The 16,212-nt window shown below is 39.9% G+C and overlaps 1 protein-coding gene across 1 annotated transcript in view; it reads left to right on the top strand.

Moving 5' to 3' along the window:
- LOC310743979 (uncharacterized protein) overlaps positions 1 to 16,212 on the top strand; it is a 63,387-nt gene that overhangs the window by 25,489 nt on the left and 21,686 nt on the right. The window contains exon 4 of the mRNA XM_083574771.1: positions 129 to 224. Within this exon, the coding sequence (XP_083430897.1) occupies positions 189 to 224 (36 nt within the window). The 5' untranslated portion in view covers positions 129 to 188. The remainder of the gene's footprint in view (positions 1 to 128; positions 225 to 16,212) is intronic.

The raw sequence follows: 16,212 nt of genomic DNA, 5'->3' as shown, positions 1-16,212 counted from the left end.
AGGCAGTATCTGAGCTTCAGAATCAGCATGTGCGCTTTTCGTTGCCAATACATTCAAAACACCACGAGCGGGCCCTAGAACTTGGAAGGAAACATAATAAAGAGATTTTTGTTTTATCTTTTCGTTAAAGGGAACATTGGCAGGAGATGGAATGGTGCTGGAACTGAACATACAATATAAACCTGGACATGGTGACAACAATAGCAGGATACTTTAGACCGCAGGTGAGTCATCTGTAGCTCAGCTCCGCTCCCAGCTCCCATTGTTCTTTTCATGTTGTTTCAGAACAATTGGAAAGGGCAACATTTTCTTGATTTGGAGGGGGGGTATATTTTCCCAAGTTTTTATATTTTTTTGAGAAAAGAATTCCCATCCTCCAGCTGTCTTGAGAATGAAATGGCAGGCTCCCTGCATGTGTGTGGGTAGCCCACTAAAGTCAGAAAGGAATTACTTTCACTTGGTTTCTAGAACAGTAACTGTATTGGTCTATTGTACATTTTAAAAATCCCTTGGTTTTTTTTTTTTTATTTGAGAGTAACCTTATCTAACTCTGTGCCACTAACTTCCGAGTAGACTTGCATAGGACGGGGAATTCTTATCTGAGACAGCCATGGTGAAAACTGAAGCAGAGTCTTCTTTATTCCAGATTAGTTAATCCAGAACTATCATCAGATCTGTCTCTGCCCACCAGCAGATAGATTTCCCCTGCTGCTCCCACCCCTCAGATTTCCCCTGAGGTAATAAGGCATTCGGAAGAAAAATGTATGCATACCCCGTATGTTAGACCAATCCTTTATGTTGTCCCCCTAAAATAATTTGGGTTGGGTTTTTTTAAAAAAAAAATCTATGAAGCCAGCAGCAGTGGGGGAAATGGAAGTAATTCTAGGCGGTTTTTGTTTCTTGTCTCACTGAGCTAGGAGCAGAGCAAACATCATTTATTTACCATTTCAACATCTTAGTCTGCAAGCAGCATTGAGTAAGGTTCGAAATATACAATAAACTCAGGAAACATTCTTAAAATGCCTGCTGAAATGATAGGAAGTCTTCACTAGCTGTTGGACATTCAACTGGAAAGGCACCTGCTATAATAATAATAATAATAATAATAATAATAATAATAATAATGTCTGATCTCAGCTGAGAGGGAGTGCCACAGAACCATGCATCTCAACCAAAGGACACCACTAACAGCAGGTATGAATCTAGGTGAGGCAGTGGCCTCAGGGTGGCAGGGTCCAGTTGGAAGGAGGGGCACCTGGTCACCCTGCTGCTGCCTGCGCCCCTGCCTGCATGCCCAACTCTTCCACTATGTGGTTGTGTGTCCACAACTGGCAGATGGTGGGAACATTGTTCAAATCCAGGAAATGAAAGAAAAACAATTGGGCGTGGGTGGGTTCCTTGCTACTCCCTAGCCTGAGTGGGAAAATGAGAATCTTGGGAACTACTGATAAACACATATTAGGAAACCAATCTTCTTCCTTCCTTCCTTCCTGAATGGGGATAGAATTAGTTATTACATTGGTCTGGCATGCTAAACAAGCAGCATCGTTAGAATCCATTAATGGAGTAGTATTTTGGAATGTGGCAGAGTTCGGAAACCCTTCAAGTCTAAGGAGTCCCATCTGCCATGCAACAAGGTGGCAAGATGACCTCTGATACGTCTTGCTTCTCACTCGGCTCAGATTATTCCACCGTTTGTATCAAATGAAAGGAACTGATAAAAGTTAGGGGGGAGGAACTAATATGTAAAAGAACTTGTTTCAATTTATGCAAACCTTCCATTTTCTGAAGTCCATGAGAAGGTCAAAGTGAAAGTTCAAAGTCAGAAACCATGAATCTTTCAGACACTGATTCTGATCAGAGAAATAAATGTGAGTTATGCTAGTATTTCCAATGATATATGATTTGCTGGGATGCAGAGCAATCCTAATGAGGGGCTAGGGAGGTGAAGAATGGCAGGTGTTCTGCTGCATTTGAAGCCTGCTGGCTAAACACAGAAGAGCAATGGGTTGGTTTGTTTTTTTGCTGTGCCCTGGATACCAAGGCTTCCATTGCCCTGCCTTGAAACTCCCTATTGGCTGGAGGGAGTTAGGATTGTAGCCATGAATAATAAATAAATAAATATGGCATCAGGTTAGTGATTTTGTCCAGTTATTCTGGCACTTGCAGCCCCAATCCCATTCATATCTCCTCAGAAGCGAGTTCCATTGAGTTCATTGGTGCTTACTCACTACTAAATATGCTTAGTAATACTAAATATGCTTAACTCTCCAGTTTTATTGAAGCAAATGTATCGCCACTCCCTAATTACATAATAGAAGTGTTTGTTTTCTGAGCATTTCTCTAAAACACAAGTTTCTGTATGGCGATACCGAGGTCTAAATACTGGCCAGATTTCAAATAATTGCTTTAACCATGCCCAAAGCTTAAGCACGCACTGTGTTTGTTTGTCTTTCCTCTGAATGGCAGACTGAGGTACCATATCAAAAACAGCCTTTAATGCGGTTTCAAACAAGCTTGGCCATGAGGCAGAATGGGCTGCTATTTGAGAAACACAACCTCATTGAGTGTGCAAAACCAACTGTGATGTTCTCCGATTCCAGCCTGCATTTTGTGGAGCTGATAATAAAAACCTTCCTTTTGAATACTTACAGTGTTGATGGTTTCCATTTTCAAGTGTTGCTTTATTCCTATTTTACCATCTTGCCAAAACTAAGATACCATGCAGCATAATCCCAGGCATGTTTACTCAGAAATAAGCCCCGCTGTATTCAGCGGAGCTTACTCTCGACTAGGTTTGTTTAGGATTGCGGTCTTAAAAGTGCAGCAGCTTGCTATTCTGTCAGTAACCATGGACATATTTGTAATTATTGTTTGAATAAAATTAAAGCATTTACGCTTCTAAATGTTATAAATATACTGAACAGAACAATTTTCTTACAGCAGTAAACTAGATTTTATAAAGTGTTGCATATATTTCAGTTTTTCCCTATAAACATTGGTTAACCCCACAGCCCTGCTACACACCTCTGGCAAATGTTCATCCCATTGTTGTTCTGGAAATTTTACATCTCTGTTCCACATATTCCTGGTTGTTTGTTTGTTGGTCGTTTCTTTTAAATGGCTACGTTTTTTAACTCAGTGTTATTTGTAATGTCAGCATGGGAAAAATTAGCAGTGCAGTTCTAACGATGTGTTTTAAATCACCGATGGTGTAAAATAAAGGCAGCCTATCCTTTTCACTTTGTGAGCACACTGTTTTACCAGTTCCGTGTGGCAGCTGACAGAAATATTAGCAAATTGCAAAATATTCAGAATGCTACAGTGAATATGTAAGACATTTGCTTTCATATACCACCTCCGCCCAGGATAGCAGAGACCATAAGAATAAATCCATCACTAAAACTACCCCACTGTGCTAAAGGTCAACAGAGATCCTTAGGGGTGAAGTGGCACTTGCCTATCAAAATGCTAAAAACCGAGAGGTGAAAGAAATCAAGTACAACCATTATCCATTTCAGAATATGAGGCATTCAAATTCCAGTGTATCAAGCTCATGCTCTGATACCCAGAACAGAATGGCACAGCATGGCTCCATTCCATGACAAAGAGAGTAAGAATAATGGAAAATAATGCAAAGTTAGCCTGTTCTTGTTAAAAGACGTCGTATTCTAGTGGCTATCTTCTATCACAGCGCAGATAATAACGGCATTTTAGTCTTAGTGTATGGTTAAGGAAAGCCCTAATCTAATAATTGCCAAAACTAGCCTTTGTATCCCATGCATGAATATTTGCACACATGGCAGAAGAAGAACTGCGTTCTGTCATTAGTTCCACGAGGAAAGAGTAAGCAACCGAGAGCTCTCAAAATGAAACAACATTCCCAACTTGAAATTGTTCGTAAGAGACATATGGAAAAGTGACAATATTGCCACGTGCCGTCTCATTTAGAGGTAAACAAATCACACATGGATACATCTTAACACAACTGAAGACTTATTTCACTTTTCACGGCTGAGGCTTCTCACTGTGTTTAAACAAGCAAATGCCAATCACAAGTGATTCAGGACTTGTCTTGTCTTGCTTGTCTACTATGCAAGTAGGAAAAAGAGAGAGATAGAGAAATTCATAGTCTACAGATAAATAATAATAATAATAATAATAATAATAATAATAATAATAATAATAATTTATTTGTACCCCGCCCATCTGGCTGGGTTTCCCCAGCCACTCTGGGCGGCTTCCAACAAAGATTAAAAATACATTAAAATGTCACACATTAAAAACTTCCCTAAACAGGGCTGCCTTCAGATGTCTTCTAAATTTCAGGTAGTTGTTTATCTCTTTGACATATGATGGGAGGGTGTTCCACAGGGCAGGCGCCACTACTGAGAAGGCCCTCTGCCTGGTTCCCTGTAGCTTTGCTTTTCGTAGTGAGGGAACCGCCAGAAGGCCCTCAGCGCTGGACCTCAGCGTCCAGGCAGAACGATGGGGGTGGAGACGCTCCTTCAGTTATACTGGGCCGGGGCCGTTTAGGGCTTTAAAGGTCAACACCAACACTTTGAATTGTGCTCGAAAACGTACTGGGAGAGGTAACAAATCCAAGTTTCTGTTTTCAAATCCCTTCCCCCTCATACTATGGGGTGATAGGCTGTGGGCACTTTTATGTGGCTATATTACTTTTTTGCACATGCCCAATACATTCCACTTCTAATTCCTCTTCATGGTCTTTGTACGCACACACAGCTTCTGTACCTGCGCAAAGCAGTGTTACTCCCTACTATCCAGAATTTGTGTCTAATATGCATGCCTTCAGGAGCAGAGCAATATGTGCCACTGCTTTCTGCAGGAGTAGTTCACCACCTATGAAAAGACCAGGTAATATGTTTCTTTGTGCGTTCTAGGGCAGTGAGCTCTGACTCACAGTCCTGTTCTTTACAGAGGACTACGTACACTTATTTATGCATTCCTTTAGTGCATTAAAAGAAGAGGGAAGGGCGAGTCAAATGTTTTCCTCCTGGAAAGCAACTGTCTGTCTGAATGTAACCTTTCTTGTAAGCAGTTTGTTCACACAGATAAAAGATGTTGTTTAGTAAGAAGGAGCAAGTGTAATCTCAATTGAATGGCCTCTTTCTATGTTTGAACAATGCAAAAGCTATTCAGAGTAACACTCTCATTTTATAGCCGTGCCAGTATGAATCCTAGAATTGTCAAGTTGGAAGGGTCCCTGAGGATCATACAGTCCAACCCCCTACAATGCAGGAATATTCAGCTGTCCCCTATGAGGATCAAACCTGTAACCTTGACATTATCAGCACCACGCTCTAACCAACTGAGCTATCTAGTTTGAGCTTAACAAAATACCGAATATGAGCTAGATCATTTAATCCATTCTCAGCTTAATGGACGGCCTTGTCCAAGTCACTATCAACTTTGCCTAACCAACATCACAGGGGCATTGTGAGGATTCAGGAGGTGCAAAGTTCAAATAGATTGTATAGATAATATAGCTGAGAAGACTTGACAAGCCCAGGAGCGGCTAGTGCATTTGGAGCCCAGCCATTTGCAAGGATGGGGCAAGGTGGCAGCGAAGACTGAGCTGGGAGTGGGGGCATCAGTGAAAGTGCAAGATTGACTTTGCTGACGCACCTGCCCAACACTTTCCTAGCCGAGTGGCAGTGACACTGGTGTTGGGAAGGTAGCTTTCTAGCATCACCCCACCAGGGGCTCCTAGCCAAACAAGCAAGGATCCTTAATGGAAAGTATACATAGAACAAATTTCCATTTTGAAGAACTGCATTGCTTTGTGGCCCTGCAAAGTGCACTTCCCATTGTGACTGCATCCTGAAAGAAAAGTGCTATTTGCCTTTGTAACCAAGACACTGCAACCTATACAGTGATCCCCCTATGTGCCAGTGCGTATTCAAAAATTAGATGCACCTTTTCAGATTTCGCTAGGCTATTGCAGTCATCCTTTTTATCAGAATGTAACTGGGGAAACACCATGGATGTCCGGAAAGAGCAGTTGTGCTATCAGCACATCCAAGTGTCCATGCAGCATCCGTTAATGTGTAAATGTTCACTGTTGCATGCAAATATGTATTTGGCTAGTTGGCCTAGATAGGTGCTTTGCCTGAGAGGCAAGAGCTCTTGGGGTTCATCACTGGCACAAGCTCTCCTTGCCAACATGATCCTTATTATTAATGATTCTTACATCTCATAGAATGCTTTCAACCAAGATTTGGGAAGGTCTTTTTTGTGCTTGAATGCAGGGACAATTAGGTAGCCTAAATTTCTGTTATGCTTTCATGCTCCAGGGCTTCTTCCCAAAATGTTTCCCGTGGACAGCTCTGGAAGTATTTATCCAGTAAATGAACCAGAATTGCTCCTGCCAAACCTGTTCGTTGTGCTGCAGAAACAGGGCATAACACATTTTGTTTGCTCTCTTTGGCCCAGTGCGCTCTCACAATACAGGTGGATGGGAACGTTCCAGCCATGTGAGTTTGGCTGATGGGCTGGATGTTGTCTACTTTAGCACCCTGCTGGAGTGGAATGGGAATATAATTATAGGCTACCCCAGAGGGCTGTTGTGAGAACAAATCCAGTGATGAACCTATAGTATTTTGGAAATTAAAAGCACTACAAGTCTCGTACGGAGTCCATACCTAATGACATGCTGCCCTGCGATGTTATTTTCCAAACTCCGAGTCTGCTAATGTTCATATGGAATCATATTCTTTCTCAGAATATCACAGTACTTAGTGCTGCAAGTTGTGATTGACTCATGATTTCAAGCAGGGGTGGGGCAGGTCTTTTTAGGATGACATTTTCCTTCCCGTTCCATAGCTCGGAATGGTAGATAATGTTTTAATAAATGGTATTTCAGGGGGGAGAGAAAGAAAAGAAATATATGATTTGATAAAATTATTACACCAACTAAATTCCATCAAAATGTCACAGTTGTTATGTGCTTAAAAAGCTTCTGCTCCTCTATTATTAAGTGATAAAGGATTATAATTTGATAAAAATGGATACTAAAATGACTGATTTTTAAAAGTGTGCTTCAATAAAATTCAGCATAAAAATTCAAAGCAAAATGTAAAAAAAGGATTTTCTTTATTATTTTAAATCTACACATTTTTAAATATTTCAGTGTGTGAGTGTTATATTAAAGTACAATAGTACCATACATACTTCTGAGCTATCATCAGTTATTATGACTTCTTATAGTCTGCGTTTTTAGTCTCATGGATCTTTGCTATAATGATACAGGGGGCACTCCATGAAGTGGCAGTATTGCACATCATTCACCTGTGCTTTGTGGAATGAATGGACAGTGGACTGAGCTGCTTCAGTATTAAACATAACCTGAATATCTCTTGTATTTGCTGATGATAGTGATGCACAATTAACACATTGATATGCATAGGACTTCTAATTGCCTGGTGTGTATCACTTAAGCAGACAAGTATTCTCTCTGCTAATTTTTTGTAGTGATGGACAGAACTCAGCGCCACCACTTCAAAGCAAATGACTCAATCCAACTAACACAGTCTCTGTGCAGGAGCAGGTCTCCGTGTGTGGCTCTATTGCACTGGGTGCACAAAAGCCTTTTGTGTGTGTGGGTGTGTTGGGGGGAATCATTGCACCCTGCAACAATGTCGTTGCCCCACATCAATATATATCTGAAGTTTATGTACAATGTGCAGTTGTGTGTATTAGGAGCATGAGGTGAGCTAACAAAAATTGTTCTCTTCCTCTCTCAAAAAGCCAGTGAAACTGATTAGCGGTCAGTTCAGAACAAGGATGTATGTCTTCACATAATGTAAAACTTGTTGTCAGAAGATGGGTTGATGGCCAGTAGCTCAAATGACTTTAAAAAATGGATAGGTAAGATGAATTCCTAGAGGACAGGCCCATCAGTCCCTTATGTGAGTTAAGGTACGAGAGGGCTTTGAAGAACACACATATACATTCAGAGCATTGGAATAACATATGCAGAGCTAATTCCCTCCAAAATAAGGCATGGGGATAGGTAGAGCTCAGTACAAGAACACATAATTTGCATGTAAAAGGTCCCACGTTAAATCCATATCATGTCCATGTAGAATTGGGAAAGACTCCTGCCTGAAGATCCACAGTCAGTGTAGACCAGGTCACCAGGAATAGGGAACTTGAGACCCTCCAGAAATCATTGGACTACAACTCCCATAATCTCTGATGAGTTAGGGCTGATGGGAGTTGGAGTACGCCAAGATTTTGAGGGCTAAAGGTCTCCTGTCCCTAGTGTAAACAAAACTGAGCTAAATAAACCAAAAGCCTGAGCTACCATGAAGCAACTTTGTATATTCCCATAATACCTCAATCCTTTCCCAAATCAGCTAGTGCATGGGCACTAATACCCTGAAGCTCCTGGGAATGACGTTCTCATCTGTAGCTTCTGGATGTTGTTGGTGGCGACTGGCCAGCTTTCCTAGGATTAATGCTTTAGGGTGGAAGATAAGAAGGTGCCTTATAATGGGTCAGAGCACTGGGTTCCTTCAGTTCAGTATTGTTCACACTGGCTGAAAACAGCTTTCCAAGATTTCAGACTGGAGTCTCAATCCAGAAATTCTGGGTATTTCCTCACACAAACCAGATGCTCTACCACTGAGCTGTGGCTCTTATTAGGCGATGGTCCTGCCCCAACAAACCATTCTAGGAAGGCAGCTCATAATGTTGTACTGATAGTGCAGACTTGGCATTCCATGGAATGAGAGTCTGCATCAAATTGACAAATTGAAATTGCAGAGTTTTGAGAAATTAAAAGATAAAGTGCGAGACTGGCTTCATTATTATCAAATAAGAGAGGCCTATAATTTGGATAAAAAAATTGGCTTCCAGGTGGAAAAATCAAAATTGGAAACAGAACTGTTAGATCCCAAAACTAAGATACTTTCAAGAATGTATAACTTGCTGTTAAAATGGAATACGCAGGATGAAACGGTTAAATCTGCTATGATCAAATGGGCACAAGATATTGGTCACAACATTATGTTTGCTGACTGGGAACAGTTGTGGACCACCGGTATGAAATTTACGGCATGTAATGCCTTAAGAGAGAATATTATGAAAATGATATACAGGTGGTACATGACACCAGTCAAGCTTGCAAAAATCTATCATTTGCCCGATAATAAATGTTGGAAATGCAAAGAAAATGAAGGTACATTCTTTCACCTTTGGTGGACGTGCCCAAAGATTAAGGCTTTCTGGGAGATGATCTATAATGAAATGAAAAAGGTATTTAAATATACCTTCCTGAAGAAACCAGAGGCCTTTCTCCTGGGCATAGTCGGCCAATTGGTGCCAAAGAAGGATAGAACTTTCTTTATGTATGCTACAACAGCAGCAAGAATACTTATTGCAAAGTATTCGAAGACATAAGAGTTACCCACCCTGGAAGAGTGGCAGATGAAGGTGATGGATTATATGGAATTGGCGGAAATGACTGGCAGAATCCGAGACCTGGGAGAACAGTTGGTGGAAGAAGACTGGAAGAAATTTAAAGACTATCTTCAGAAACACTGTAAAATTAATGAATGTTAAAATGATGTTGGATTGAAAATAAGTGGCATTAGCAACAAAGTTAATAAGAATATGCAAAAATGAATTGATAAATGGATGAAAATATAGAGTTATAATATGTTAAGATATAGAGTTAAGATAAACGAAAGAGGGTAAGGATTTGCTGATCTGACTATTTAAATGGGAATACAAAAAGGGGAGGTGTGAGGAGGTCAAGGAAACAAGCTAATGAGTTTAAAGTTACTAAAAACGGATTTGTTTTTAATTCTTTGTTATCTATTTGTTTTTTGTTTTTTTGTATTTTTATTCTTTTTTCTTTTTTATGTATTTTTCTATGTCTTCTTTTTTGTATCTTTTTCTTTCTATGTGACTTTTTTCTATTTTGTAAACTTATGTTTTTGTAAAATCTCAATAAATATCTTTTTTTTTAAAAAAAGAGAGTCTGCATCAAATTACTCAGGTGCACAAGGAATGTATGAGTCAGTGCTAAAAGTGTTGTGTTCAGTCATTTAGATTTCCAGATTCAGCTGCTGTACAGTCTATTGTAATTAATCATATAATGACTAGAAATGGGTTATAAAGAAAGGGTTAACACAGAAACCTCTTTACGACTATACAAATTTGTGCAAAGGTAGATTTCAGGATGTAGCTAGATGTCTTTTCTTGCTTGGCTCTTCAGCTGCGTAGGAAATGCCGCTGACCTTAAAATACTCATTTTTCCTATTAATATATCACACACTTGTGTTCTGCTCTTGTATGTCTTTAGGATTTCTTTATTCCAGGGCTCTCTAAACAGCTCCAGTAATATATCCTGTCACTGTTACACATAAAAACCACCCACCAGAAGGGATTGAGATTAGTTATGGGAAAGAATAGCTGCTACAGTGGCATTTTGATGTAATTCAGTCTAAATTTCAAACATTCCTATTTAACATAATCAAGTGGTATGAAATCTTTTTAAAAATGGCAAGTATACAGTACTGGCTCAATTGGCACTTAGCAACGGTCTTTTTACAATATGCACAAAAGCTTCCAGCAGGGAGTGCTTTAAGGACCATCCTTTGAGAGCGCAAACTCACACGTGTACAATCAGTAGACATCAAGGTTGTATCTCCAGCTCCCCTTGAGATGTTATTTAGCTAATGCACAAATGTTACGGCTAAACGGTTAGCCCTGAAAATGGAACAAGCTGTTGTGTTCATGTGTACTTTTCATTTTGGGATAATATCTTCATCTCGTAGTACTGCATGAAATAAGATTTAGCATGCAATTGTTATTAAATAGGTGGATTTTTTGATACCTCTTTTTGCTTTTTCAAAATGCTGCCAAAGTCAAGTGCCCCTTCTTCAGTTCTGTATTTACATAATGGCAAACCGCAGCTGAGTGGATGCACACCTACACTCTTTCCTGGCTGGATGAATTTCTGATATCGACTGCTGCCACCACTGGCAAAGGCATGCAGGAATGGAATGTGCTGATTGCGCTTCTAGTAGTAAACCCAAATCCTCAATAAGCCTTTTCTCAGAGATTTTGATTCTGGCGAACAAGCCCACAGTGCGAATTTGCAAAGCTCTCAAACTAACTGGTTGTGTTCCAGACAAAATTGCAGGATTGCCAAACAAAGATTAAGCTTTCTGAAGGAGTTCTGGACATTCCACGTGTCATATTTTTTCCCCCAGTCTCAGGATCCGTGCATTTCCAGGTGCACATCTTAGTTATGGTACAAGACTTTGTGGGACTCCGTTGTATATACAGTACAGAACTTGGTTCACGTAGTGGGTTGTCCCTTGCTTATGCAAGCTTTCGTTGTCTACATATTGGCTCTGCCAGATCAATGCATTTCAGTGGATTAAAGGCAGTTTGGTAGATTAGTTGACAGCACACATGTACGTGCATTTCTGAATTACTTGGGTCTGTCATAAAGTCAGACATGCATTTTGCTAGGTCAAACAAGACCCCTTTTTATCATAAATGTGGGAATCTCTCTCTCTCTATATATTTCAATAGACCTACTACAGTCCTTCAAAGCTACATAATATTTTGAGTGCCATATTTGCATTTTTGGGAATGTGTCGACTTAAACCTAAGATGGAAAAATTAGAGGAAGTCCCAGAGCTTAAGGTTGAACTTGTGTTATCTTTCAGTGCAAGTTAGTATATTTTAGAATAGAATCCATTGATTAATAATGCTAATCGGAGGCAAATTACATTGAAACCTGACTTTTGACACCTGAAAATTTGTCAGGCTTTCAAGTTGTTTTTTTTGGGGGGGGGGATTCACCTCTGCAGGGGAAGATGTGTTTGTCCAAAAAACCCCAAGTTCTTTTCTGGCCACTTAGAAAAACACAGAAGCTGGACAAGTTGAACAGCAAGACTGACACTCTGTGGCTTAGTAGAAGAAGTTCAGTGTAGATTAATCTTAATGACTTTATTTCTTTTATTCTCTTGAGAGCACTATAAAAAAAACCTGGTTGTAGGAAAATGTGCTGGAGACTTCTTCAAGAATTCACCTGTCCTGAGGCTTAAATTTTGATTTCCAACTTTATGCCTTCAGGATATTCAAATTATGTCAGTTGCTGGAGAGAGCAATTTAGTTGAGGCTGAAGCTCCTCCTCCTGATCCTGGCATGGCAGCAAGTTTTTTTTAAAAAAACATGTTATTTTCCTTATCTGCTCACTGGAAGAGGGAGCGGAGGAGCCAGCCACCTAACAGTCATCTGACATAACGATTACCTCAGGCGATGTGACACTTTGACACTTGGTCAGTCAGCTGCTTGTTGGGACTTCAAAGCATTTGGTCTGGCCTCTTTGCCACACAGGGCAAGAGATGAAAAGAAAACCACAGGGAAGTACTCAACTCCTCTCACTTAAGTTTGGGAGATGCACACAGTTCAGTCTCCTACCCCTCATCCACAGATGTCCTCAAACGAGTTATGTATCGCCAAAATGTGAAATACTTCACCAAAAAGAAAGCAAAATAGGATACCAATGTGCATAAAATTTGCATGTGGTAATTTATAGGCCTAGATGCAAACTCAGAACCAGTGATTATAATTGGAATAGAAATACTGGGACTCAGCTAGACTGGTAAAGAAAAAGCGATTTATACGTGTTGTATGTGTGATATAACATGTGCCACCAGATGGAGACATGGAGTCCCGGTTTTCTCTACCTGTTTTCCCTGTTTAAATTTACAACACTTTAAACCATGGGAAGGCAAACTAAGGCACAGGGGCCAGATCCAGCCCAACTGCCTTCTTTTTTTTTTTTTTAAATGAATATTTATTAAATTTTCCAATTTTATATAAAGACAAAAAGAAAAAGAAAAAGAAAAAAATTGAGAACAATTCAGTATCAATAACAGTTTTCAGTCACATGTTTCTTTGACTTCCTCATACCTCCCCTTCTTGTTCTCTAGTTCAATTTGTTAATTCAGCAAATCCTAATCTCTTAACATTCCTTTTAAAATATCACCTTATTTTCCACTCAACTTTTTTTTAAAATTTAGTAACAAAAACAATTATAATCCCCATTATCTTTATCATAACAGCTGGAGACCACCAAAGTTCATACCAACATCTTTTCAAAGTTCATTAATTTTATAATATTTCTGTAGATATTCCTTAAATTTCTTCCAATCTTCTTCTGCTGACTTTTCTCCCTGGTCACGGATTCTGCCGGTCATTTCTGCTAGTCCCATACAGTCAATCAACTTCATCTGCCATTCTTCCAGAGTGGGTAAATCTTGAGTCTTCCAGTGCTTTGCTATAAGTATTCTTGCTGCCGTTGTAGCATACATAAAAAAGATTCTGTCCTTCTTTGGCACCCAGCCCAACTGCCTTCTAAATCCAGCCCGTGGACTGTCCGGGAATCAGCGTGTTTTTACATGAGAAGAATGTGTCCTTTTTTAAAAAATGCATCTCTGGGTTATTTGTGGTGCATAGGAATTTGTGTCCCCCCCAAAAAATATATATATATATATAATCTGGTCCCCACAAGGTCTGAGGGACAGTGGACCGGCCCCCTCCTGAAAAAGTTTGCTGACCCCTGCTTTAAACTGAAACACTTCTTTGATGTGTCTAGTTCCAGCCCTGGTGACCTCAGTCTGCTGTCTGAGTCATGAACTGTTGATGGAAAAGTTCAATGTCCCTGCTCTCTTTTCTCATGGTTCTTCATATTTAAGACTCCTTCAAGAACTATCCCATGACGGCCATTCAGATAAGACAACAAACTCTTTCATGGTGCTAGTGGCAGACTCTGTGTCTGGAGTAAGTCTCATTCCAATATTTGCATCCTTCATTGGGCTGAGGTGGTCTTCCAGACAAGACTCCACATTTATGCTTAAGGTCAACTGCAACTTTCACAGGCCTCAATACATTTTTATACTTTCTTGGTATCCAAGACAAATACTTCCCAGAGATCTAGTGTGGCACAGACTTCCTATTCCGATTTGGAAACTGGCACTGCTCTCAGGTTGTAAGCTGCAACAGCAGGTAGTATTTCATCCCCAAATAAATCGGTATCCCATTATGAACAGGGGGGAAAAACCTCTATGGCCATTTAAATTTTCCTTTTGTCTCAGACTATTAAGATCAATAGGCTATGAGAATAAACGAAAAGGGGCAATTGAACTGTTTATTTAATTGTAGAATTTAAGGAATGCTTAAAGCCACCTTAGAACCAGTTGTTGGCCACACCTTTAGTACTTTTAAGCAATCAAAAAATAAATAAATTCTGGGTAGACAGCTGTGTCCGCCAACTTTTAGGTGTAAAGAACCCAACATGGCTGAGATATTAAATGTGAAAACGTATAGTTGAAATGCCATATTGTGACTTCAGGGCCCTGCTGCTATGATTTTTAAGAGAGCTAGCTAAGTGGTACATTAACTGCACACAATTATTTCACTTGTGAGCAGAAGGAGCAGAGCTTTCTGTTAAAGTTATGGGGCCTATTTTTTTCAGAATCATGTTAGTCATACCACTCCAAATAACTGTGGTTTCCTGTTGCATGTCACTGCTTTTTTGGAATGACCCACCCAGGGCAGCATCAACTTGTTGTCTCTGTCTCACCTTGCTTTGAGGATCAATTCATATTTATTTACTTACCTAAGTCAATGAAGGCAACAAATACTGACTCTATAACAGCTTCCCCCATCCCCTCTCTCCTGTGCAGTGCCTGGCAGTATATCAAGGTCTTTAAAAAATACATCAAACCTGTGATGTTGACGCGCTAGCAGCTTGCAACAGCAGTTTCTCTGCCAATGCAAACTCTTGCTTTTTAATAAAGAATTTAAACCAGAGAAGTTAAACATTCATTGGTCTTTCTTCTAGAGGAGGAAGTAGAAGTTTGAATTGGCTCTACAGCTACCAGCCCTCTTCTTTAAAATAGAGAATATTCTTCTGTTGAGTAGAGACCGGAAAATCCTGTGCTGAGCTCCAAGAACGTAAGCCATTAAATAAGGCAAACAAAAACCCACCAACCTCCCCTATTTTATAACATTTTATTTAATAGAAATAGCCATACATTCCTCTCTCTTTTTAATGTTTTCGTCACTCGTGCCTTTCTCAAAAAGTAATTAGCACTTTAACTTTAACCTCAGTAACTCTGTCACAGTAATGTAGCATATATGCAGAGTGTATTATTCTATAGCTGCATACAATAATAGAAAAGCATATTTCCAGCTTTAGGAAAATATGCTAGTTCCTTTTGCTTTCTGTAAGGCCTCTTTGTGTATTTATCCAGATAAACCATGGGAACTCATTATATTTATAAGCAGCTATTGTGAGTAAAGATAGCTGGTATGTCCACTACTTGGCTGTGTTTAGAAATGGACAACTTTCCATGACTTGATTTGGAATTGGCTTTGTATCAACTCAGGGTGTGCACCAACTATAAGACTTGGTTCAAATGTTGATTTGGCACTTCAGAAACCTTGTGCTTCTGTCCAAAGTGCTTCTGAATCAGTCCCATTCAGCTCAAGTCCACTTTGGAGAGACTGAGAAGTGGTTTGCCTTTCCCCTTCGCTGTTGAGATAAGTGGCTATGACCCTTTTATTTTTGACATAAGTACATGAAACTTGCAGGCAATATTTGCCCCTCCAGAGTGGACAAAGTCTGCCAAGTTACAGGCAAATAGGTAGGGTTTTTTTTTTGTACTGGTACCTTTAAATTTTGGTTTATTTTTATTTTTGGTGTCATGGGAGTTTGGAAGCTGCCATCTTGTGGACCAATACTTTCCTCATTGCAAATTCCCCATAGTTGCCTGCCTAATCTGCTTGAGGAACGGTGGTAGGAAGTTAACCATGAAGCAAATCCTTCCCTCTAACAAAGTTCTACAATAAAGGAATCTGAAAGCAGCCGGAGAATGGTGTTCAAGTGTTTGGTGTTTCTACTAAAATGTGCACAGAGGCAAAAGTTTCCTCTCATCACCTTGAATAAAGTGATTGCAATACTAGGCTATGGGTAGCCTCTTTCTACACAGGGTGAAATTGGGAGCAGCCTTTCGAGCTTGTGCTCTTTCACCTTGTTCCCTTCCTTGTTCCACTTGCCACGTGGACGGGTGAATGCCCAGACCTGGAGAAAAATCACCTTTATTTGAATGGTAGATCTCTCCTGGCCTGAAATACGAAAATCCCTTTCTGTAGCAT

This window comes from Podarcis filfolensis, assembly GCF_964270895.1.
Source record: "Podarcis filfolensis genome assembly, chromosome: 10".
Classification (NCBI taxonomy): domain Eukaryota; kingdom Metazoa; phylum Chordata; class Lepidosauria; order Squamata; family Lacertidae; genus Podarcis; species Podarcis filfolensis.
The sequence above is the reverse complement of the archived record's forward strand: the minus strand, read 5'-3'. Positions and strand labels throughout refer to the sequence as shown.